This window comes from Camelus ferus, chromosome 6, assembly GCF_009834535.1.
Source record: "Camelus ferus isolate YT-003-E chromosome 6, BCGSAC_Cfer_1.0, whole genome shotgun sequence".
Taxonomy (NCBI): Eukaryota; Metazoa; Chordata; class Mammalia; order Artiodactyla; family Camelidae; genus Camelus; species Camelus ferus.
Genome location: NC_045701.1, coordinates 42,926,257 through 42,950,290, shown reverse-complemented (window position 1 = coordinate 42,950,290; position 24,034 = coordinate 42,926,257). Strand labels below are relative to the sequence as shown.

At 37.2% G+C, this 24,034-nt stretch overlaps 1 protein-coding gene across 1 annotated transcript in view; it reads right to left on the bottom strand.

The window, feature by feature from the left end:
• TTC6 (tetratricopeptide repeat domain 6) overlaps positions 1-24,034 on the bottom strand; it is a 155,964-nt gene that overhangs the window by 2,743 nt on the left and 129,187 nt on the right. Inside the window, exons 23-30 of the mRNA XM_032481922.1 lie at positions 22,890-23,039; positions 22,197-22,337; positions 20,612-20,725; positions 17,372-17,491; positions 12,309-12,382; positions 6,938-7,148; positions 5,688-5,840; positions 4,709-4,879 (exon numbers count right to left, since the gene is read on the bottom strand). Of these exons, the coding sequence (XP_032337813.1) occupies positions 4,709-4,879; positions 5,688-5,840; positions 6,938-7,148; positions 12,309-12,382; positions 17,372-17,491; positions 20,612-20,725; positions 22,197-22,337; positions 22,890-23,039 (1,134 nt within the window). The remainder of the gene's footprint in view (positions 1-4,708; positions 4,880-5,687; positions 5,841-6,937; positions 7,149-12,308; positions 12,383-17,371; positions 17,492-20,611; positions 20,726-22,196; positions 22,338-22,889; positions 23,040-24,034) is intronic.

The following is a 24,034-nucleotide window of genomic DNA, read 5'->3' as shown; positions in this document are numbered from 1 at the left end:
TTCCATAACCCAGCCCCAACTCCCAGCCCAACAAACACAAAAATCCCACTTCCCTGTACAGCACTAGAGAAAGGTAAAATATAGGTTAGAAAAGAAGTTCGCAAGAAGAAAATAAAATATAAGTTAGAAAATTAATATTTTTCATATAAAAGCAGAGAATTTAAGGGCTAAAGAGAGAAGCAAATTTTGACAGTAAGGTTCTAAACCATACCAGAAGGGATTAAAAACTCAGTCATATTATGAATAGCTATAAGGAAGGAAGACAGAAGATAAAAATCAGCTTGTCAAGAAGATCAAAGACTCTAGATGATTCACAACTCACCATCAAGCGGGAAGGGACCCTTCAAAGTGTGGTCCATGAACTGGTGTTAGGGCCTTGATTAACAGTAAGTTGGAAAATTTGTAGAAACTGGACCTTCACCACAAATAGCCTGAGATGCTGATTAGACATCCTACCACTCAAGCTGGAAATCTCATCTCTGACTCTATGATGAACGAAAATTTGGCTCCCACTTTAAAACTTACCCTAAAGGGAAGGTCATTTTTAACATTACAGCTTGCGGTCTCTAATTCTTTACCATTCAATTTTTCCCCCAAACACCACAGACTGGCTTCTATCTACCTCCCCCTATTCTGTGAGGTCTGCTTTTGCCAAAGTTGAAGGCATCCTCCAGCCCCGTAGACATTTTCTAGCCCTTTTCTTCCATGGCATTTCTGTGGCATGAACAGTCTTGGTCTCTCCTTCGTTCTTAAAACACTCTCTATCTTTGAGACAGGGTGTCTCCCAGGTTTTTCTCCTACCTCACTGATCATTTTCAATCAGTCTTCTTTACTCAACTATTTTTGTCTGCATTTTCCAGGGATTTGTCCTCAGTTCACTTAACTTCCATTGTGGGTGAAATGAAACACTGACAGCACGGTGGCCAGGGGCTCAGATGCCGGAGACAGATTTCTAGGTTCAAATTTGGGCTCTACCATTTATTATCTCTATGAGATATTACTCACTTGGGTGAGTAACTAAAGCTCTCTTTGCCTCAATTTTTCTCATCTGTAAAATGGAGGCAACAAATAGAACTTGACTTTCAGTGTTGCTATGAGGATTAAGTGAGCTAATAAGTAAATTACTGAGAACAATTTGCAGAATACAGTAAGGACTTAGTCAGTTATTATTGACATAGCATTTTTTTTTTTGGCCAGTGTCTACAAATGGAGAGATATCACAGCCCTCGGGCAATACTCCATGAATTTTGCTGCTTGTGACTTTTGAGAGGCTATTAGATCAAGATTGGGTAACCCATCTCATCCCAGGACGGGAGTTCTATGCTGTAGTTAAGTGCAGTTTAAGGATCTTTTGAGATGGCAGAATAGACATCCCTCTGCAAAGAGCTTAAAGAGAATTCACTCCTGAACAGGAGGCTGGACTCAAAGTCATTATAAATGAGGCAAGGGAATGACTCGAAGCAGGGCCAAGACTTCCCTCAAAAAGTAATTTTAAGTTTCATCTTAATTCATCAATAAATGACCAGTAAAGGCTACACAATTCTACATCACCAAAGCATGACTTCAATAACGTAGAAGCAAAGGCCTCCCTCAGGTAAAATGACTTAACTCAGTAAAACACAACAGTATGCCTAACTTTGAACAATGTAACTTTCTATTACAGCTTTGAAAATGTATTACCTAGAAAATGAAAGCCCGTAGATGTAACGGGGTTACTTGAAGAATAGGAGCATTAACTATGAAGTAATCAGAGGCCAAGGGCACCTACCACAATGGATGGCTTTGATTCAGCAACTAGTCTAGTGCCTTCATATGTGTGATTACCGAGAAAGCAGATCGAGCTACTCTAAATCACCTGCACTTCATGATGCGTGAAGCTCATCCAAATGTGCTTTAAGATCATTAAGTCACTAACCAACCATAAAAGAAGCCAGAACACATATATGTTTTAACCCTCTAGGGATTATCTGACCTGTGGAGGGGCCCTTCCCCCGGTCCTAAATCTTTCCGTATAGTCAGAAACAAAGAGGCCAGGGGAGGGTGCACAGGAACTAGGAGAATTTTCTCCACGGAGAGGCCTGCAGCATAGCAAAATAGCTGAAATACTGCTGTCAAAGTCTGCCTGTCTCTGAAGGGAGTGCAAAGCCCAGGTATCCAGTATATCAAAACAGAGGATGGAATACGTTTTAGATCAAATATTTGGCCAGCTATGTCCCCAGTTTGCGAAAAATGGAGCCATACTACACTTTAGATCTAACCTAAATAGTTTGATATGTGATGCTCATAGAGTTATTAAGGACAACTGAGTTTAAAACATGAAGGTTCCCTCTCATATGGACCTTAAACATTTTTGGAAACAGAAAATTGCTCTGGGCATTGTGTTTGTCTTCATCGCATTAGCTAACTCTCCAATGCAGAGAAACATTGCTAAGACGCAGCCAGAGAGTGGTCTGAGCCTGAGTGGTTTAAGGCAATCGACCTTGGCCTGTCAGCCTGGGAAAACACTAGCCTCCCAGCTGTCCACTGAGGTCTGAGCTACAACAGCCTCATTCACGCCTTACAGAATTAGACCTCGGATAACTCTCTGTTCCAGCATCCAGCCAGCAGCCGGCACCGATGTCAAGCAGCCTCATCACTGGGGTCAGCAAGCTAACTGATCTAATGCAGGAAAGAATAAGAGCTACACCAAGGCAATGGCAGTAGAAACAGAATGGAAAGGACAGATGTGAGAAAAAACTAAGAACCAAAACAGACAAGATGACATGACTGATTAGATGAAGAAGTTGGGGAAGAGAGAGTTATGGCTGGTGCTGACGCTTCCACTCAGGCGACTGTGGAAGACGACGTCCTGAATTGAGACGGGGTTTATACGAAGAAGAGCTGGTTTGGGGTAGGAGACAGAGATTAATTCAGTTTGGGCTCTAATGCACTTGTAAAGTATACTGTTATAGCAACTGGTGATACATATGGGCTAGGAGTTCAGAAGAAAGGCGCAGGCTGACATGGAGTAGAAGCTGTGGGTGTAGGTGGGCTTTCTGAGTGAGGAAGTGAAGGGAGGAGAGGAAGGAGAGTGATCCCTCACGCTGATGAGTTTATAATCCAATTGGAGTGAGAAGATAAGAGATTGATGCATGGAAACAACAGAGCCATACTGAATCTGTGTGGGAAGAATTATACACAAAGCAGTGTAGGGTCAAGGTCTCACTTGAAATTTGACCACAAACCTCAAATGAGAACTTCAAGTTGTCTGGTAATCCAACTGCACCCCCCTTGCAGGTTCGCCCTACCACTTGCTACAACAATTATTTCACATTTTCTCTTTTCTCCTCAGAACTCCCAGCCATGCTGTCCCCCTTTTTATCGGTCCACCTTAACTCTTAACTAGTAACCGGTACTCCTATTCCACGGAGAAAATATCATCAGTAAACAGAAATGTGCCTACTATCAAAATCCAGCTGTGCCCCGACTCTGCCCTCCCCCTCTCTCCAGCACCGGCAATTTCTCCCTTTCTACCTGATCCTTTCATTAACATCGGGACATGAGTCACTTTCCCTCATATTTAAAAAAATTAAGAATAAGACCTTCTTACTCCACTTTGGCTATCACCCCCATTTTACTACTTCTCTTCACAGAAGAATTTCTTGAACTAGTTCCATTGTCTCTAATTCTTCACCTCACATTTCCTCCACAACTCTTCCATTCCAGGCTCTGCTTCCACTGCTACTCCGACAACGTTCCTGCCAAAGTCATTGCTGACTCTCTCCATCCTCGTCTTCCTTGATGTCTCAGCAGCACTTGACACAGGACACGTTTCCCTTCTTAAAGCACTTTATCCTTCAGGTGATACCATGCTCTCCTGCTTCTCTTCCCACCATCCTGGCTGGATCCTTCCTTCTCACTCTACACGCTGGCATCTCCTCTCTGCTTCACTTCTGAACACTGGTGTTGCCCCTGGGCTTGCTCCTTAAACCCGTTCTTTCCTATAGAATCTACTCAAGTAACCTCTTATAGTTACACACATATGTTAACACCGATATAATAACACGTATATGAGACTAAATTAGATGTTGATCACTACTCCTTAGTCAAAAGGGAAATAAAATTTCAAGTGCAACACTTGGGAAAAACAAAAATTAAAACATTAAAGACCTAAACACATAGGAATACTGCTGAATACAGTACTTGGAGAAAAGGCATAACCTTAACAACTTATCACAATGTAAAAGAAAGCATGACAGTAAATGAATTACGCTTCTGACTGAAAAAGACAAAGAACAAAATAAAATTGAAGACAAAGAACAAAAGAGTGAATACAGATTAGAAAACACAAAAATTAAAGTTGAACTTGAATCATGTAAATGCATTACAGTTCCAATAAAATAAATTCAAAATATAAAAAATATCATCTAATAACCCAACACTTCCATTTCAGACATTATAAATCGAGGTCCAAAAAACATTAAGTTGTCAAAACCAGAACTAACACACATATCTATCTCCTCACTCCCAGTGAAGTGCTCATGTGACTGAAACCCACAGAGGTGTAAACACTTAATAAATAATTGATTGACATTCTTATGAAAGAGAACTTTTTTGAAAAGAACTAACGAATGATTAGCCTGAGATGTAAAGCCTGAATTTTGAAACTATATATGACAAAGAAAGCATTCAGCGTCAAAAAGAAAATGTCACGAAAAACTCACATTACCTGGGAAAACTGTCTGTGGTGAAAGTAGATATTTCCTGCATTAAAGTAAGCCAGCGAGTATGTGGGGTTTAGAGAAATTGCTGCTTGATAGTCTCTCATTGCGTTCTGTTGTTGTCCCATAAACTCATGAATCACACCCCGATTTGTTATGAATTCCGCTGTAGTATTGATCTGCAGTATAACAGTATGAGTATTTAGCATCTGGGAATAGTACTTATCTCCAATTTCATGTCTGAAAAAATGAAGGTTATGAAGTCTGCTTGTGGGAAACTAGTAATTTTATAGTGCAGGTGAAATTCCATTACAGCAAACATTTTGAGAAAGGACTTGGTATGAAGTTGGTTCAGTGTCAACATTTTGTTGATTTGGTTGCAATAAAACAAATAATCTTAGTGTTTGACTCAGCTCCTTTGCAAAGAATAGATGCAAGGAAAAAGCTTGTGTGTTTAGCTTTGTTAAGCTGGAAAAGAAATTATATAGTTAACATGTTTATTTTTCCTGTGTAGTAGCAATTATCTTTCAGTTCTTTCCACTTCCCCATCTCAAAAATTACATCTACCCAATCTATAAAAAAATGAATAGAAAGTCTAGAAGAAAAAAGAAGACTTTTTTATCACTGCATAGAAAACCTGAGATTTTCACTTGCCGTTTCACTGCAGAAGAAGCTGAGGATTTACACTGTTCTTTCTTTAGTTCCTTCGAACCCGGAACGTTATTTCATTTTTTGCATTCATTTTTTATTACAAAATAATATTGATGTCCCATGAAACTATACATTTGCATTTAGTGAGAGGAATCAAACACTTATTAGGAATTTGTTTTTTGAATTTTAAATACATTTAGGTTATTAAAAAAACAAAACAAATACTGTTTTCTCTATAAGTCACTTTGAAAAAGCAACAGAAAACTTCTTACTTAATCCTATTCATTGATGATGTTAATTTATGCTAATTATAATGTAATCTAGGTGGATTTTTACCTTTATGGCAGCGTTTATATCCTGAATTGCGGCGAAATTATCACCCATCTGGAGACAGACTACAGCTCTTCCTTCATAGGCTAGGCAGCTCTTTGGATCAATGTCTATGGCAATGGTAAAGTGGTTCCAAGCTTTCTGGAATTTTCCTTGGGCCTAAAATAATTTTCCATTTACACAAAGTAGGAAATTGTCCATAACATGACAAATGTTTATGATTCTAACTTAAATCAAATAAAGCCTTTAGTAAGGGTATATTTATATTGTGCTAAATCTAAACTACTTTAAACATGGATGTAGGCTGTACTGCAGGGGCATTCAATTGACTGATTACCTCTGAGTGATTATGCTGAAATTTTAATTAATTGAATCTAATTGTCAGAGTCATCTCATATCAATCTTGGACAACATAAAGTCACAACCACCATGGGAAACACCCAATGGTTCTGACAATCACCACAAAATTTACATTGAGCTCTGCACACACAGGCAGGAATCATTTACTTGCTTGGCATTGAATCTCCAGTTATACATAATATACAATAAAGTAAACGTGTTGAATAAGTAAATGGATAAGCTAATGGTGTAAAACCTATCTGATAAACTGTACCAGCATCTGGAATTTTAGGATCACTATACACATTCCATGGAAAATGCATGCAAATCTACCAACCTTAGCACCAACTAGAAAAAAAGAAAAAAGGTCAGGAGAGGGGCACCGTTAATAGGATGATGTCAGAGTATTTCCTAGAGAATTCAGAAGTCCCTGTATAGAGGTTTGTCTGACCCAGGCATGGCTGGAGTCCACTTCAAAACTTTCATGCATTGTTTATCCTTTTAGCTTTTCACTAATTCAACAGGACAAAATCTATGGAGCCCAGGTATAAGCTAGTGAGACAAAACTGAGCCAGGCTCTTTTGTGAAATTCATCAGGCAAATTTTAAAAGTTATCTGTAAGTGTGGTAGGTTTAATGGGGTGAGGTAGAAAGGGGTGCAGGCTTAAGGAAACACAAGTTCAGAAGACTGGCATCTCACTAGCACACCAGGTCCCAGGGTATGCTGCCCAGGCAGGCTCTCTGTAACTCGTTAAACCCCTGCTTCCCACTGCTCTGCTGGATACTAACAAGGGAAAGGTGAAGTGCTCACAGCCAAAGAAATAACATGTATTCCCATCATCAGTGAAGGGCCAAATATATTGTTTTTCTTGTCCAACAGGTGTTTTCATGGTCCAAACTATTGTTATATAATATTACCTGCAAATTATAGCTTAAATAAATTCTGGCTTTTGTACACACTGGATTAAAATGCAGTGCTTTCACAAAGTCCTTCTGTGCTTGTCTGGTGGCCTCCTCATGTCCGTATTCCATGTAAGAATTTCCCCGTCCAATGTAAGCATCCAGAAAACACGGATCAATTTTAAGAGCCCAGGTGAAGAAATTGACAGCTTCTTCAAACTCTTTATTTCTGAAAATAAATGAAAATATTGATGTTTTCTGGTGAATTATCTAAGTGCTTTCCTATATATTAACTTTTTAATAAAGAAATGCTTTGTCTCTTAAAAAGGCTTTAATTTTTATTGTCTGTCATAGGAACTAAGTATGTAAGTCCACGTGACCGATGCGAGTCTGACAGGCTCTTTGAAGATACTGGTAAAGGAAATGGGTGACAGGGCCATTTTTATAGCAGAGTATGCTGAGATTATAATCTAGAGTTCTTTTTCAGAATTATATAAATCTGAATGGCATTCCTGAACCTGTTTTTAACAGCTATCAGTGGCCAATATAGAAAAACATGTGCTATTACTGATAAAATACACTATTTACATCTGTTTAAAATAAATTTACTGTTATATATTTAATATGTCCTCTATAATGAAAGGAACTAAATTTTCCCCACGTGGGAGTCCTTACTTCAGATATTCTACAAAGGTAGCCCATTTCACTTTAGATACTAAGAGAGGAAGGGAGAAAAAGAAGTGTATTTTATTTATTAACTTGTGACTAATTGTTAATTAATGTTAATTAATATGTGACTAAATGACAACTCTGTCTCTCTAGCTTCCCTAATTAGTCTCTTGTGGTGAGGTGGCGGCTGTTGAAGGAATCAAATATTTGTTCATGGGTATATAAAATCACTTTTCCATTTAAAATGCATATCTAATAATTATATGTAATCTCAATTAATATGGAGAGTCTAGAATTTTTTTAAAAATAGAATGAAGGCGCTAACTTTGAGTAACTGCTTACTTACCAGGTACTGTGCTAAGTCCTTTACATATGCAGTTTTACTTAATCCTGCCAACAATTCTGTAAGCTTGTTATAATTTTCCATATTTTATAGAGTAAAAGAATATCAAAGCTCAGAAAAGTTTGCACAAAGTAAGTAACATAGTAAATAGCATGCTAAGGTTGCACAGAGCAAATATCTGGAATTCAGACTTAGGTGAGCAGACTCCAAAATCCACACTTTCCCACACAGTCATCTCTACCCACATTCTTCACCTTTATCATACTTGTAGTTGGTGCACGAGAGCCAGGGAGCTGATATCCCAACAGTGCAGTCAGAAGAAAGGCTTAGAGTTCAAACCTAAGCTGAACATACAAATTACCACCAATTTTTCAAGGTTGTTAGGAGGATCAAACGACAGCATGTGAAAACCCTTGGCACAGAAACCCTCACCCAATAAAGACTATTATCTTCCTTCCATTCTTTTCATTATTTCTCAAAAAGGTTTCAAAATTTAACAAGATGCATCACTAAACTTTGCTAGCTTTCCAGGTAAAAATGCATGGAACCCAGGGTAATTGCTCTAGAAACTACCATCTCCTAGATATTACTCAGCAGTATCTCTCAAAATACTGCTTCCCAAACTTCAGCCCCTCCTGCACACAGCTGCCCTACGTTCCACCTACACTGTCATTTACTGAGTATCTTTAAGTCAAATCACATTTTTGCATACTAAATCTATTTTTTAAAAAAACTTAATTTTGATACCACAAATACAAAATCAATTATCTCATGCCATAAATAGAAGGCAACCAAAAAATAAAGAAATATTAGAGTTGGATACCATAGTCTACAGAAAGCTAAACCTGAGACCTGCACTGTCTATTACAAAGTGTTGGAAAGATGTTACAGGCTAACTCTTAGCTGAGACCTTCTCCTTGATGTATTCAGAGGGTCTGAGAAAGAATTCAGCTTGAAACCAAGAAAGCAATTCAATTGCTCGTAATGTGATTCAATTTTTTAATGAAAATTAATGAAAAAAATTAAGTGAAGCACCAGGAAACTTGGCTTCCAATGAAGGTTAACATCCATGTATATGAGCCAATGGGTGTCTTCTGAGCTCACTCTGTGGATTCTCACTAAGCAAACAGGTTCAGTTCCCTCGGGTAGTTTACAGTGAGACTGCGCTCCTCTTTCCTGGTAACTGGCACTATTTAAGAAGTAAAAGTTCACTGAATATAAGGTCGCAATGCCTGTGGTTGCTTTCTCACTATATTACAGAAAGAATTCTAGCATAGATAATAAATGCTTTATCGAGGATAATTACACAGAAGTAATTTTTGTACAAGCTGCATTTAGTTGATAGGTTCTTTTATGCTCAGTATTTCTACCTAAGGGTAATGAACTATTTACTTATGATGCATACCTATGGTGACCATGTAAACTGAAATTTCCAAGGTAACCCCCCATAAATCACTGAAATGTTTCTGACATCCAAATTGCACTGTACACATTGCTCCCTACTTACCCAGAGGGAGATTTAAAATCCTATGCCAATATATGGTTTATAAAACATAATCTCACTCTTTATATAGACTAACCAATTTAAAAAGAAAAAAAATGAGGCAATAAATTGAAGTTATTTTTCTATGCTTATCTAGTTATCAGCACTAATGTTTAATGAACATCTAGTCTGCTCAGACTAAGTAAATAATCATTAAACCTTTAAGCTGGAAAGGGACCTTGAATGGCACCTAGCAAGCTCTTCAAAGCTGATGATAACTAAAAATCAAGTCCACAGGAGATGACAGAGGCAAACCAGAGACTCCTCAGCCCCCAGCACCATTAGGAAAAAACAAAACAAAACAAAACTCAGATACCACTATAGAAACAGCAACTTCATTTTTCTGAAGATGTGCGTATCACACAGTATCCTGTAGATCGAAGCTCTTGTTAAATAACCTGCGGTTAGACGATGGAGAAACGTGGCTGAGTATCTCCCTTGTATCAGGATACATGTTCGCTGGCACATAAATTGGTAAACATCAATCATCACAAACATGAAAGTATATTAAATTAACTTTTATAATATAAAAAGTGTTTGTATAAATCTAAAAGAACATGATTGCTGACAGAAGGTGCATGACTCTCACTACCATGTCGGTTTAACTAAGGATCGTGTGCTGAGCTCACAGGCCACAGGCCACAGACACTGAGGCCCACCACGTTGTCCAAATTAATCACATACGCGACCAGATGTGCCCTACTGCTGTACAAATAAATCATAAATACCTCCCAAAACTAAAGAATGTGGCTTGCAGAGCCAAAGGTCCAAAAATACTTTATGCAAAGATAAGAATAATAAAATAAATGTGCTCAAATAAAAAGTGGACAGAATATGTAACTCTGAGCCATCAGGCTCTCCTGTGAATTTTTTTTTAATCTAAAGGTGGTTTTCTCAAAGAGATCTAAAAATTAACTCTACCATAACACTCTTAGTGACCAAATGGGGCGACAAGTAGGATATTCAGCCTAAGGAATGTTGTCTCCTAGCAACCACAAGAGTGAGAGCCAGAGAGATACAAAGGCATACTTGAAAAGTCTGAAGCCCCACGAGTTCAAAGATCAAAGCCCTAAAATTTAGAGATGTATTCCTTTTTTAAAAATTTTCAAAATGGGACAAATTTTACCTTCTCCACTATGAGACGCCAATAGTGAACCTCAATATTTATTAACCATGCTGCTGTAGTAATAAGTGTGTTACAGCTCACCTTGAAAAGCACAAATATTTCTCCTGAAATAAATACAGCCAGTCACTAAACACTCCTTATGGTTAAATTCAGTGAAACTGTTGAAACTCAAAGTACATGGAATTGGGACTGTGAGTTATTGGAGCTTTACTGTCTATTTAAATTCTACTTTTATTAAAGGACAATAGAGATTCTAGCCGGCTGATGAAAGTTGGTTATTTGGAATTGCAAAGCAGTATCAGCTTAAGGAGGCTCCACCATATATACCCAGTGATTACATTTCATAAAAGAGATCGGGAAACGACACATGGAGGAATTTACTGAATCTAATAGTTGCAAAATACAGGAACGAGGTTGAGGAAAATTCTGGAGTCTGTTCTTAGTTTTAAGAGAATTCAGTGACCTCGGACGTTTTCGGTCTGGGCTCACCCACCAAAACAAACACACCAGTCCTCGTTATTCTGCCGCTTTTTAAGAATGACAGTTACTTAAAGAGACGGATCCTACAAAGGTTACTGGATTAGAATAGACAATGGTGTGACTATGTTTTGCTGTCTGTATAAAATTAAAGGTCTGAAACCAGTTTAGGCCTTTTAAACAAAAACACCTTCACAAGTTCTAGGTATTATACTATGTTCCTATTTTAAAAATCTAACTCTTACAGGGAAATGTAGCTGTACCACCTATGTCCTAAAAAGGGGGAAAGAATGTCAATTTTCTTAAATAATTCAAATCATGTTCTATTGTCTAAATTGGATATTTGCACAGCCTAGTCTACTACCCTAATTTCCTCATCCAATTAACTGTTACTGTTTCTCTCGAGAAAAATAACGTGTGAACTATTTCTTAGGCAAATACATTCGACATTGAAATATTCATGTGCTGAGTTTCCATGCTTTTAAAAGCAAAATGTCCAGAAAGCAATTTTTAGATGTAAAATGTATATGTAGCAATGTAAGTATTACAGTTAGAAAAATCAGTCACTGTACTCTACTATTATCTCAGAGTAAATTTTAAACTGATCTGCTTCTGTATCTTAGCCTTATGTCACTGTTCTTTTCTCCCCTTCTACACTTATTTATTTTTATTAATACCAGAAACAGGTAATAATGTTTTAAGTAGTATTTTTTTGTAGATTTTTATTCTATCTTGTAAATATTTACTGGTATTGTTTAAATTAGCTTTAGATTACAAAATGTTTTCTACATGCAAAATTCTTTTGGAAATACAATATTTTCCTAAATCAACCTCCCTTCCAGGAAATAGGCTTTTTTAAAAGTCAGTTCCATTTCCTGAACAAAACTAATTACTTGATTTTATTCTTAGATATTTCAAGCTAGGCATGATTCTATTCTGTGTATTACCACAGTCAAAATTTCCCAGTAAATGGGCTTGAATCATCAGATGGATGCCCCCAGTGCGGCGAAGCAGGGAACTTACTTGCTGCCTTGGCTGAAACAGTTCATTAGAAGGTAGAAGGGTGCTAAGGACACACTTAGATGTGGTCCCCACTTGTCTATAGGGCTTCTTTGTGTCTCTCCCCATTTCTGTACTGTCACTTCCACAACATTCTGCTCCCCTTCTTCTGTTCTAATTATAATTCGATAGTCCCACGCATGTTCCCATCAACATAAATGGCACTCCATACCTGTGATAGCACATGGCAGTGGCTTGACAAAGGCTCACACTAGTCTTGCTTATCAGGGCAGCTTGTTTAAAATCCTGAAACAGTTTTACAAATTTCTGTTAATTTTATGACATTGTCTTTTGTGCTTTCTTCAACTTTCTTCTAACTTTGATTCTACCATGAAAATACTTAACACAAGCATTAAAATATACAACTTCTTAAAACTTTATTTTCCCTTTTAGTATCACATTAGAGTGGGAGTGGCTGGGACAGAGGAAACCCATAACCACAAGCTCACTCATAATCTGGTGATACTCTCTCCACTTCTCCTGCGCTTCTGCCTGCTATGTATAACGAGGTCTCTCTTTTACCTTCTTTTTATTGTTGTTGTTTTTTTTTCCCCCCAGTGAATACCACCAAGTACTTATCTATCCACACAGAGATAGAAACTGACCTGCAGAGAATCTTTGACGTTATGTGACTATAGGACAAGCAGGCACCCAGGCCCAGGGAAAGGGCATAACCGAGCCTTTCGTGTGGATTCTCTAAGGCTGCTCCTACCTTTGCAATCCACACTTCAGGAGAAAAGTTAAGTATCATTTGGTCCAGGGACCCTAGAGGCTTTCTGAGAGGGAGCAACGGAAACTCTAACCGCAAGATCTGAAGTCGGGGAAGTCAGCTGGGATGGACCTGAATGGCACTGGGGAAGAGGCTGTCTAAGGGAATTAAAAGTGCTAAGTTGGCCAGAGATCCCTGCCACTGTGGCCCCCAAACATGGTCCTCTATTAGGCACCAGGGTCTGAAGCTCAAAAGCTTTTCAAAGCCCTATAAAAACAACTGAATCCTGAAGCAAAGTAAGAACATCACTAAACTGAAATTAATAAAATATTTAAATAAATAGCTACATATCAAAGGATCATGTCAACTGCAATGAGATGTGTGCGTGTGTATGAGATATGAGATACAGACTGAATTCAATGTTTGCCATAATGTGAGAAGGAACCTTCCAAAAGTAAGAGTTCAAGACCTATGAAGGAATGAAAACAGCTCTGCTTTTTCCCAGAGGACAGCTTCAGCAGGCATCTTCTTGGGCAGTTCTCGTTGGGAGCTCCCTTGACCACGCTAGACTGTGGAGAGTACTTGTATCTCCCCTGGAGTGACAAAAGGAAATCCTTCCAGACTCCCTTCCCATTTCCCTGAGGCTGGGATGAGGGCCCTTGACAGCCTTAAAGGACAAGTGTCAGAGTTCTGGTTTCTGCCCAGCTAGAGAGGACCCAACCATAACGACAGCCTCCTTCTCCTCCCATCTCCTTCCCCTCCCCCTCCCCCTTCCACAAACCTTCCTTGCCGGTAGGAGGGAGAGGAAGCTGGCTGTTTTATGGGGTAGAATAAGTCTGGGGCTAATACTGGGGGTGGAAGCGGGAGCAGCAGGTCAAACCGAGCGCTCCACGGCCCTGCAGGAGGGGAGAGTATTAGTCTACGGAGCAGCCTGAGAATATGGACTCCCCACTTAGATTCCTGAAGCGTAATTTTGATACCAAATGGAATTATTTGGAAGAAAAGAAAAAATGTATTGTCTAATCAAATATAACCTAACCAAAATACTACTCACAATGCTTACACTTCTCCTTACCTCTGAGTTCCACTCTCTACAGTCAATCATTTTTATACCTTGCTGTTATTTCTTCACTATTTACCTTCAAATGTCTAAATAACATGAGTATCGTATCATGTTTAACTTCAACGTAGGATAGAATTTAGCTATCTTACTCTATCACTCCATACACCTCCTCTTCTCCCACCATCCCTACATTATACCTGTGACAATGTGTTTTTTAACTCTCTACTTTTCTTCCTTCAAGAAAGCGTAGGATCTTTGATCACCCATTCATATTTAACTTTGAGGCACTAAAATCTGGAAAGGTAGTTTGTGGTGTCTAAGCATCTCTTCTCTGCTATCTTTAACTTTGTAGAATTATAGCTTTTTTATTCTTTTATGTTTTCTTGGTTTTCAAGAGGACAAAGAAATAAACAAATATTCTCAATCCAACAAGTTTAACCATTGACTTCCTAAACAATGCTGGTCTAAAGGATGCACACTACTTCCTGATCAAGGTGTTCTTATGAAGATCACACAACTATCAATTAACTAGTATGTTTTCATCTCTCATCCCACTACCTCTCTGCTAGTTAATTATTCCCAATAAAAATTTTTCCCTGCATATGTTTGAAGACTATGCTCTCTCTCAGTTCTCCATTGAGTCCTCCTATTATTCAGTCGTATATTCCTTCATTGGTCTTCCTCAGCCACCATCTCTTTTTTTAATTTTTCAAATTAATTTCTAAATTTACACAAAGAAAAATTTTTTGGCTTTTAATTACAGGTATATCTTGTTTTCTTGTGCTTCACAGACACTGCGTGTGTTACAAATCGAAGGTTTATGGCAAGCCTGCTTCAAGCAAGTCCGTGGGCACCATTTTTCCCAATAGCATTTGCTCACTTCAGTCTCTGTGTCACCTTTTGGTGATTCTTGCAATATTTCAAACTTTTTCATTATTATTGTATTTGTTATGGTAATCTGTGATCATCAGTGATCTTTGATTTTACTGTTGTAAAAAGGTTGTGACAACGCTCAGATGATGGTTAGCATTTTTTATCAATAAATTCTTTTTCATTAAGATATGTACATTGTTAGACATAATGTTCTTACAAACTTATAGGCTGTAGCATCATGTAAACACAACTTTTATATACAGTGGGAAACCCCAAAATTTGCGTGAGTCATGTTATTGCAGTATCTCCAAGGCAAGCCCGTAGTGTGTGCATGGCGTATTTTTCTAGCCTTTTTATTTTTACTTATCTACATCACTATAGGTAAAGTGTGTGTCTCGCAGCCAGCATATTGTTGACACTTTTTTAAGATTCCAATTCAACACTCTCATTAGTTTAATTGGCGTGTTGACCATTTCCACTCAGTGTAACTACTGATGAGGCTGGATTTGGGTCTGCCATTTTATTTGTTTTCTGCTGATCTCCTCTGTTTTCTGTTCCTTTCTTTTCTTTTTCCAAAATTATTTTGGATTGTTTAAATTTTTCAATATTCCATTTTAATTAATGTACACTCTTTCTGACTGAGGAAGTCACATTTGAGCAGAAACCTGAAATGAAAGGAGGACATATGCAGATAGATGGGAAGAGTGTTCTATGCACAGGGAATAGCTTGCGTGAGGACCCTGAAGCAGGAAGGAAGCCTGGCATTTCCCAGGAATGGCAGAACCTGAGTGGAGAAAAGAAGACTGTGGACAAGGAAGTCAGATCAGTGAGCAGCAGTCATACCATGCAGGGTCGTGGTCGGCCTCATCGAGAGTTAGATTTTATCCTAAGTGTGATGGGAAGCCATTGGAGGGTTCTGAGCAGAGGAATAACTTGCTCTGCTCCGGCTGCTGTGTGGAGAACAGTAGGCAGAGGGACAAGAGCAGAAGCAGAGAGGCCAGTGAGGAAGCTACGGCAGTCGTCCAGGGAGAGACGGCTGAGGCCTGAATGAGGAGGAGGGCAGTAGCAAAAATGAAAAACGACTGAATTCAAAATATGTTTTGGTGGTAGAGCTGACTGGCCTTGCTCATGATTTAGATGTAGGGTGTGAGGAGGCGGGGGGGGGGGGGGTGTCCAAGAATGAGTCAGGAATGATCACCACCAGACCATGAGCTCCTCAAGGACTGGAAATCTTTTGTCTCCATATCTTAAAAGCCAGTGTCAGTGCCTTGCCTTGTCTGAAAGAACATGGGATTTGGAGTCAAGTGAGACCTGAGTTCAAATATTGCCCAGTACTTCCTAGCTAAAAGAGTTTATTTAACCTCTTTCGAATATCAGCTTCCTCATCTATAAGCTACAGTTATAAATTGTGCGGCATTGTGGAGAACCTGGTATGTAGCACCTATGGAATGAGTAGAGTTAATGTTGTTAAGTACAAAATAAACATTTTCTAGGTAGATAACGCAGGCCCTGCAGTTAATTCTCCAACAGCTGAGGTCTTTTGCTTCCAACTCGCATTTTCCTCAATTTCTCCTCCCAACACTGTTGCCCAGAGTTCCATAGATTTTTTTTGCCTACTCCAAACAAAGTCCTTTAGCTTCCCCTACCTGAGCGAATTTCGACTGGTACATCTCAAAACCAAAATCTTAGGGAGTTCAACTCTTGAAATTACATTTCACCATAGTGTAAATTGCCTATAATAAGGTTTCTCAGACATTTCCTTAATGATGGGACAGAATCTCAGAAGATGACTCCAGAAGTTGAAAAATAATACAAGCTATCTCTGGAGGTGAAAAAATAGGAAGCACTTGGCTACATAGTGTTCTGTTGTGGTTCCCGAGAGACAAAGAAGCAAAGCTGCTATCACTGCACTGTGAACTTCAAGTTGCTATTTAATTTTTGCCTGTCTCTCTTAATCTCAATTCCAAAGTTAACTCAAAATAGACAATACAGACTATAAAAATGAGAATGGTGAATTTTGTTTAATTATTCTATAAAGTGATACACCTGAAACCACCTGTGTCTTTTCTGTATGTTGCAGTGTCTGTCTTCTACTGCAGTTCCGAGTATCTGTTCCCACTAACTCAAAAGCCTATTCCCGGTAGCCTAGTCTGAGCTGCTATTTTGTGAAGCAAACAAATTCATTTTGATATATTTTCAATGTGGAATGAAGAAAACTGTAAATGAGAAAGAGCACTGAGTAGGAAAGTAAACGGTTTATAAATCATTTTATCTGCCAAATAATTGAGTTTGGTCTATAGCTAAGACACTCCCTTTGAGGGAGATGATAATTTTGATATTTCATCAGTTCAGACTTTTTTTTTTTTAACATACTGGCCATTTATCTGTAATAAAAGACAAAGTGAAAATGCACATTTTTTGCAAAGATTCCATTATTCATTCAAAGCATTTCAACACAATTCTTGCTCAAGTTGAATTATTATTCATTAATATTGCCATTTGATATCGAGAAAAACTTTTTCACTGGTTTTCAGAAGTGAACATGCAAGATCAAGTGGGTTCCTTTTTACAAATAAACAGGAAGGTTTACCTCCAATGCAAAGCTGAACTGCCCCAGTTCTACGTAGATTAGTCCACGATTAATGAGGGTGTTTAATGTCACAGTTTCTCCAGCATCAAGAAGAAGCACAATTCCATAATCTGTTAATGCCTAAAAATAAAATCATCACTTACAACCTAGAGTCCACTCTTTAGAGCTTTACTGCATGGGCCATGGGCAAATGAGTTTACACCCAAGCTAGGACCTCACAATTAGTTCCTTAATGTGACTTAAAATTATGCCCAAACATAATCCCTGTTAGGTTTAAAGGGTCCCCTTATCTAAACACTATGGACGTTGCTACTTTCTGACAAGTGCTGTGCGCTGTGCTTGCACTTCACGTGCTATTTGTGAAACGGCCTCAGCATTTTTATCGTGTGTGGATTGAAGGTGGTGTGCAACACCCTTCCCCAACTCAGCAGTTTCACTAAGTGTCTGTTGACACTAAAGCTGAGTACTCGTTACCTTCTGACATTTAATTTCTTTTTAGTGTTTTATTGTTTTCCTCACTGAAACTTAAATATCATGGAGGCAGAGATAATCCACTTTGTTCACCACTGTAAAGCCAGTAACTGGCACCGTGCCTGCACATACTTGGCATTTGATTAATTTCTGTTAAATGAATAAATCATAAAGCAATGAAAACAGAGATTATAAAATTAACAAGCACTTGTTGGAAAATTACTTCAATACTTTTATTTTTAAAAAGATACTTGTCTAAGATGAGAATCAAGTCAGAGGACCGTTCTCTCTTTCTTTTTTTTTTTTTTTTTTCCTAACATTCACTGAATGACAAGGTTTTACTGGTCATCTGCTCTGTACCACATTTGTGTTGGAGCTGAATCTCTTAACTCATTTTCCTACTGAACATTTTGTCCAAAAGAGCCATATGGTTTCATCAGAAAAGGGCCAAATCATATATGCCTGTAGCACATGCTAACTGAAAATGCAAATAAATAGTATTTTACCATTTGTTTATTGATTCTACTCTAATGTTTTATGATTGGGCACTCAAGTGTCTGAAAGAATTGTACAATTAACTATAAATAAACATTACCAGGACTGTAAAAATAATTTGTAATTCTTGTGAAACAAACAAAACAAAACTAGAATGTTAGCAATTTTCCTTTCACAGACTCACAGGTTATAAAACCTGTATATGTACCAAGGTGCCTTAGAGATCCACTGAGCAGCTGATTATGTGACACGAGGAAACAACAGCTAGGAAATGAGATTTCACAAAGGTCACAATGAGCAGGCTTTGTATCATGCCTCTGTTATTATTGTCAACCTTTCAGCCTTAAGAAAGTTACTTAACCCTAAGCTTCAGTTTCCTCTTCCACAAAAATGGAATATTGATGTTGTTGTAAAAGTCCACTTTAAAATATTGTGATTGTGTGTTGGCAAAGGATTTAGCCCAGTGCCTGTCACACAGTAAGTCCTAAATGAGTGGTAACTGTTACTCTTTTTATTAATATAAGGTGGTAGGAACCAGAATTCACTTTTTCTTGGTTTTTAATGGAACCGTATCTCGGGAGGATACCTAAGTGGGTTTTCTGCAGAAAGTTACTTGGGTTTCCTCAGTCTAGTGATGCCAGGAATGCTGAAAAACAGGTGGAGGGGGTCAAAAGGGAAGAGGTGTCACTGTAAAATGGCATCCAGTCCACATGCTGGAGGTCAGATGGTTTTACAAAGCCACCTAATGACTATTAACCAGAAGCAAACAAACCTGTGAACACCAATACAGGTCTCGATTCCCTGTGTAACTTGGATGTGTTTCTAACCTCTCCCTACTTCCACTTCCTCATCTGTAAAATGAGTCCATTGGATGAAAAGCATTGGGTACCTGGCAGATCTAAAATAGCCAATATGTTCCTATTCTAGTTAGGGATCTATTTGCGTAGTTTTTTGTTTTTCCTTATTCATAGGCCACTGGCTCTGCCACGTATCAGAGATAACAAAGTGGTGGTTCCCTGCCCCCACCTAGACCATTGTTTACCATTCAGGGTTACCCAGAAAAGGCAGGAATGGGGGTGGGGAGGGAGTTGTCAAAGATACCTGCTGTGCAGGTTACTCTGATAAATGATCCTTTAATTAGGTCCTAGAATGGTAACAACAGCCTGTGTTAAAAAAAAATTAGTTATTCATTTGTCAACATCTTTGGAGGAAACCTGATAATCTGGTTACCAGGAAGTCTACATCCTCGTAGACAGAAACAATGTTTCTCAACTTCTTCCTTCCAGAGCAAATAAATCACTAAACTTTTAAATGTTTTAAACAGATTTAACTTTCCAAGTTTCAAAGAAATTGAGGCAGTGTGTCCAGAACAGCAGGTACATGAGGTAGACTTTCAGAAGAATGCTTCATTGACAATGGAAGTGGATAGAAACAAGGAGGGGGAGAAAAGTGGACCCCAGATAGAGAAGCAAGAGGATGGGACAGAACACTAAGAAACTACAGACTTTGGGGGGGCGGGTAGGGGGTGGGTACAGCTCAGTGGTAGAGCACATGCTTAGCATCACGAGGTTCTGGGTTCAATCCCCAGTACAAAAAAAAGGAAGGAAGGAAGGAAGGAAGGAAAGAAATTACAGACCTGCCCTCTAGTGAGGAATCCTGATTGGAAAAGGACAAAAGGACAAGGGGACAGTGGAGAGGGTTAAGACTAAAAAATATAAAAGAGGGCTTGCACAGGTATCAGGGCAAATAGAGGGAAAAAAAAAAAAAAAAAAACAGTTTGCTGTAGCCATCAGTTGGGCCTTCAAAATGTACAGGCAATACTGGTCACTGATCCCCGGAGCTGGAAACCATCACTCATGCAACTCCCTGCTGCATCTGTGGTCTGAGCAGTATTAAACAAAATACCCCCACAAACTGTTGTAGCTAATGTTGAGATTTTTAAGTAAACAATATTGCTAGTGATCACTGCTTTAAAATTCTGCACACAATTTCTCAGTAGAAACATTTTCTCAAATGTCAATTATGTAATGTATTTTAATTTATATAGCTTTTAAATGCTTATATAAGCATTGTAAAATTAATTTTTCATTTGACATTGCAGAGGAGCACAAACAAATTAAATATTCTTTGAAATGGTTCTTTGGTTTCTCAAATTTTGTGTATTTCCACAGCAATTATTTTTCAAAATTATAACTGAAATAATAAGAAAATACACATGCTTTAAATATGTTTACAAATGCTTTAAAGTGTTATTTACCAAGATGGTCATCTTACCATTCGAAGTTCACTTATCTTGGTGTAACATAATGCTCTGTTATAAAATGCTATATAACTAGTTTTGTTCATGTTGATAGCTGTAGTTAAATCTGTAATTGCTAGTTTATAAGTCTATAAAGGAAAACATAATTAAGTGAGAAGGGTTAATCATAATGGACTGAAATTTAGTTGTAAAACAAATTCTTGATTCTATTAGAGTTTTGGGAATACTCATTTAACCATTCTGTGTATCATCTGTGAAATTAAGACAATCAAGCTAATCTTCCATAGAATTAATTAAGAAGATCCCTTGGTAGGAAATGTTATTATAGTTTCTCTTACCTTCAAATAAAATTCAATATATAAACAACTTTAATTTAGATGATTATCTGATTGCCACTGCTGTTATACAGCAAGGAAAAAAATTAAATGTCTTATTGGTTAAAGAGAAGCAAGCCATATTTATTCAGCAAACATGCACCAGAACTTGCTTCTGTCGCTAGTACTGTCATATCACATAATCGTCATGCTTTCTACCCATGTTCTCTTTTGCTTCTCTTTGATGCTTCTCTGATATCTTAGATCATCCATTTCTATAGATAGAAATTTTCATGGAATTAACAGGTAATGCAAGATCTTACCTTTTCTTTAAGGTATTATTTGCAAAATATTTCATACGAAATAGCTACAAAGAAAGGTTAGAAAAGAAACATAGGAGAAAAAAAAGTATTCCATGAAGTATCAGATAGCAGTGGTGCTGCTCACACCCCTTGACCCAGTAATTTTTTTAGGAATCAGTCATCAACTCAAGCAATGATTTTATTTTCAGTGTGTATAACTGTATTATTTAAAATAATAAAATAATAAAAAATTTCAATAAACAAGTTTATACTGTATAGCACAGGGAATTATATTCAATATCTTGTAGTAACTTATAGTGAAAAGAATATGAAAATGAATATATGTATATTCATGTATGACTGAAACATTGTGCTGTACACCAGAAATTGACACAACATTGTAAACTGACTATACCTCAATAAAAAAAACAGAAAAAAAATTCAAACAATCCAAAGGCCCAGCAAAAAGTGGTTAAAAATAAACTATGGTGGAATATTATGCAGTCATTAAAAATTGTATCATCAAAAATTAAATGTAATAAGCAGGGCATTACACAAATTGTATAAGTAGCATAATCCCAATTTTGGAAAGTATATACTATTAGGGAAAAAGACTAAATGCAAATACATCAAAATGCTCCCAGGAATTGCCATTTGATGGTGGGACAATCAGTGATTTTAATCTTCTCCTTTATTCCTCTCTGTATTTTCCAAATTCTCTACAATCAATATATACTATCATCTTAATAAAAATAATCAGTGTTATTTAAATGTAAATGTCAAAAATATCACTATTTTATGAACAATTATGAATTAAAATCCCTTTCGATGTACTGTCAAGGTGTGCCATCTTGTACACAGTTTTGCCTTCATACCATGGCAATTCTCCTCTCACAGAGAAAAAAGGGAAGTGAGTCCCTGTTTGGCATCTGAGCATCTATCCACTCTAAAATGGCAGTGAACAAGGTAGGAGATTGCCTTACCTTGTTGTAGTATTTCAGAACTCCTCTGCAGATATAGGCATGCACACTCCGAGGGTAAATTTTGATGGCTTCATTACAATTCAAGATTGCTTTTGAGTATCTACCTTTCAAGCCATAGAAGGCTACTCGGCTTAAATATGCCTTTTCAGAGAAAGAGAGGAGGAAAGCAGGAGTAAACATTTTAGTAAAGGCATCAATTCTACCAAAATGTATGACAGTTTAAACAAATCCATGCCACCTAAAGATGGCTTAAAATACATACTTTTTCCCTACTCTTTTTTATTAAAAAATCTCAAACACACAGAATAATTGAAATAGTACAACGAACATCCATTTGACTATCACCTGGATTCAATCATTATTAACATTTTGCAATACCTGTTTTATCTATTTTTTCTTAACTATCTGAAAATAAGTTGTAGACATCATAAAACTTCATCCCAAGTCTTCCAGTATGTGTCTCCTGTGAAGAAGACATTCTCCTACATAACCATATTACCACTGTGTATATAAGAAAATTAATAGCACTCCCCTAAAATCATATAATATTTAGTCCAAATTCAAATTTAAAATAGCTGAAAAGTAGGCATAAGTGATAAGTGTTGCTAACTAATAACAATAACATTTAAAGAGTTAATCATTTTAGCAAATTTAACACACTTTCCAAACCACTGAAATTATTTATTTAATTACCTGGTAATGTTTTGGATTGAGGGTAATCGCACGATTAAAATCCAGGATTGAGCTATCTTTGTGGAGTTTTACTTTACAAAGCCCACGTTGATAAAAGCCTTCTGCAAAATCAGGATTTGCTTTCACAGCTTTTGTAAAAGAATCAACCGCCTAGAAGAGCATAGTGTTAAAAAGCAAATTACTTAGTAAGTAGAATATATTAATTTAAAATGTAAATAAATTACAGTATGTAGTTATTGCTGAACAGCTTTCATTCTATTTTTTCACCATTTTAAAATACATTTCTCCCAGTGAACCTTGTGGACCAAAAAAATATTTATGAACAAGCCAGATTTATTAACATAATATACAGATTCCCTTATTCCCAGAATAACATCTACATAATCCATGTGGTTGGATTACAGTACTTTGGGAGGTATACTTCTTATCATTATTCTTTACATTGTGTTTCTTCAAAGAAATCACAATTAGTACATTTATTTTCCATGCAAGCCAACAGATACCTAGTTATGAAATTTCAAAACAATGGAACTCCAAACATTTTTCCAATATTGTAAAGCAAAATGAGGTTTCTCTGGTTGTCAAAAAGGGCTAAAAACATGAAAGAGATTTGTAATTAATCTTATATTTATTGGAATTTCTTAATGGAACAACTAATGAAGTGCAATTATTTTTTAAGGTTATGAAGATGCAAGTTTCAGACACTGTCCGCCCCGATGAATATAAGGACTGGAATGGTGTGTGTGTGTGTGTGTGTGTGTGTGTGTTTGTATGGAGCTGTAATATAATCTAAGTAGTGACTAGAAAATATCAATTAATTTACATATTTATCATATCATTGACAATTTTGAAATGGAGAGTTGTGTAAAACAGTCAAATGCTGAATAAATACATAATAATTGAACCAACTAGCTTTCAGTGAGTCTGGCCATCTAAACAGTCAGTTTTATTCTGATTTGAATTGTTCAGTTGTCACTAAGAGAAATCAAACAATATCCTAATCAGTTTCCATTCATTCTACATTACATTGAAGCAATTTAAAGTACTTTTAATTTAATAAGTACATTTATATTAATATGATGAAATTATTTTGTTAGAATAATTTATTACAGTTAGATTTATTGTTTTGGTGGAAAACACACATT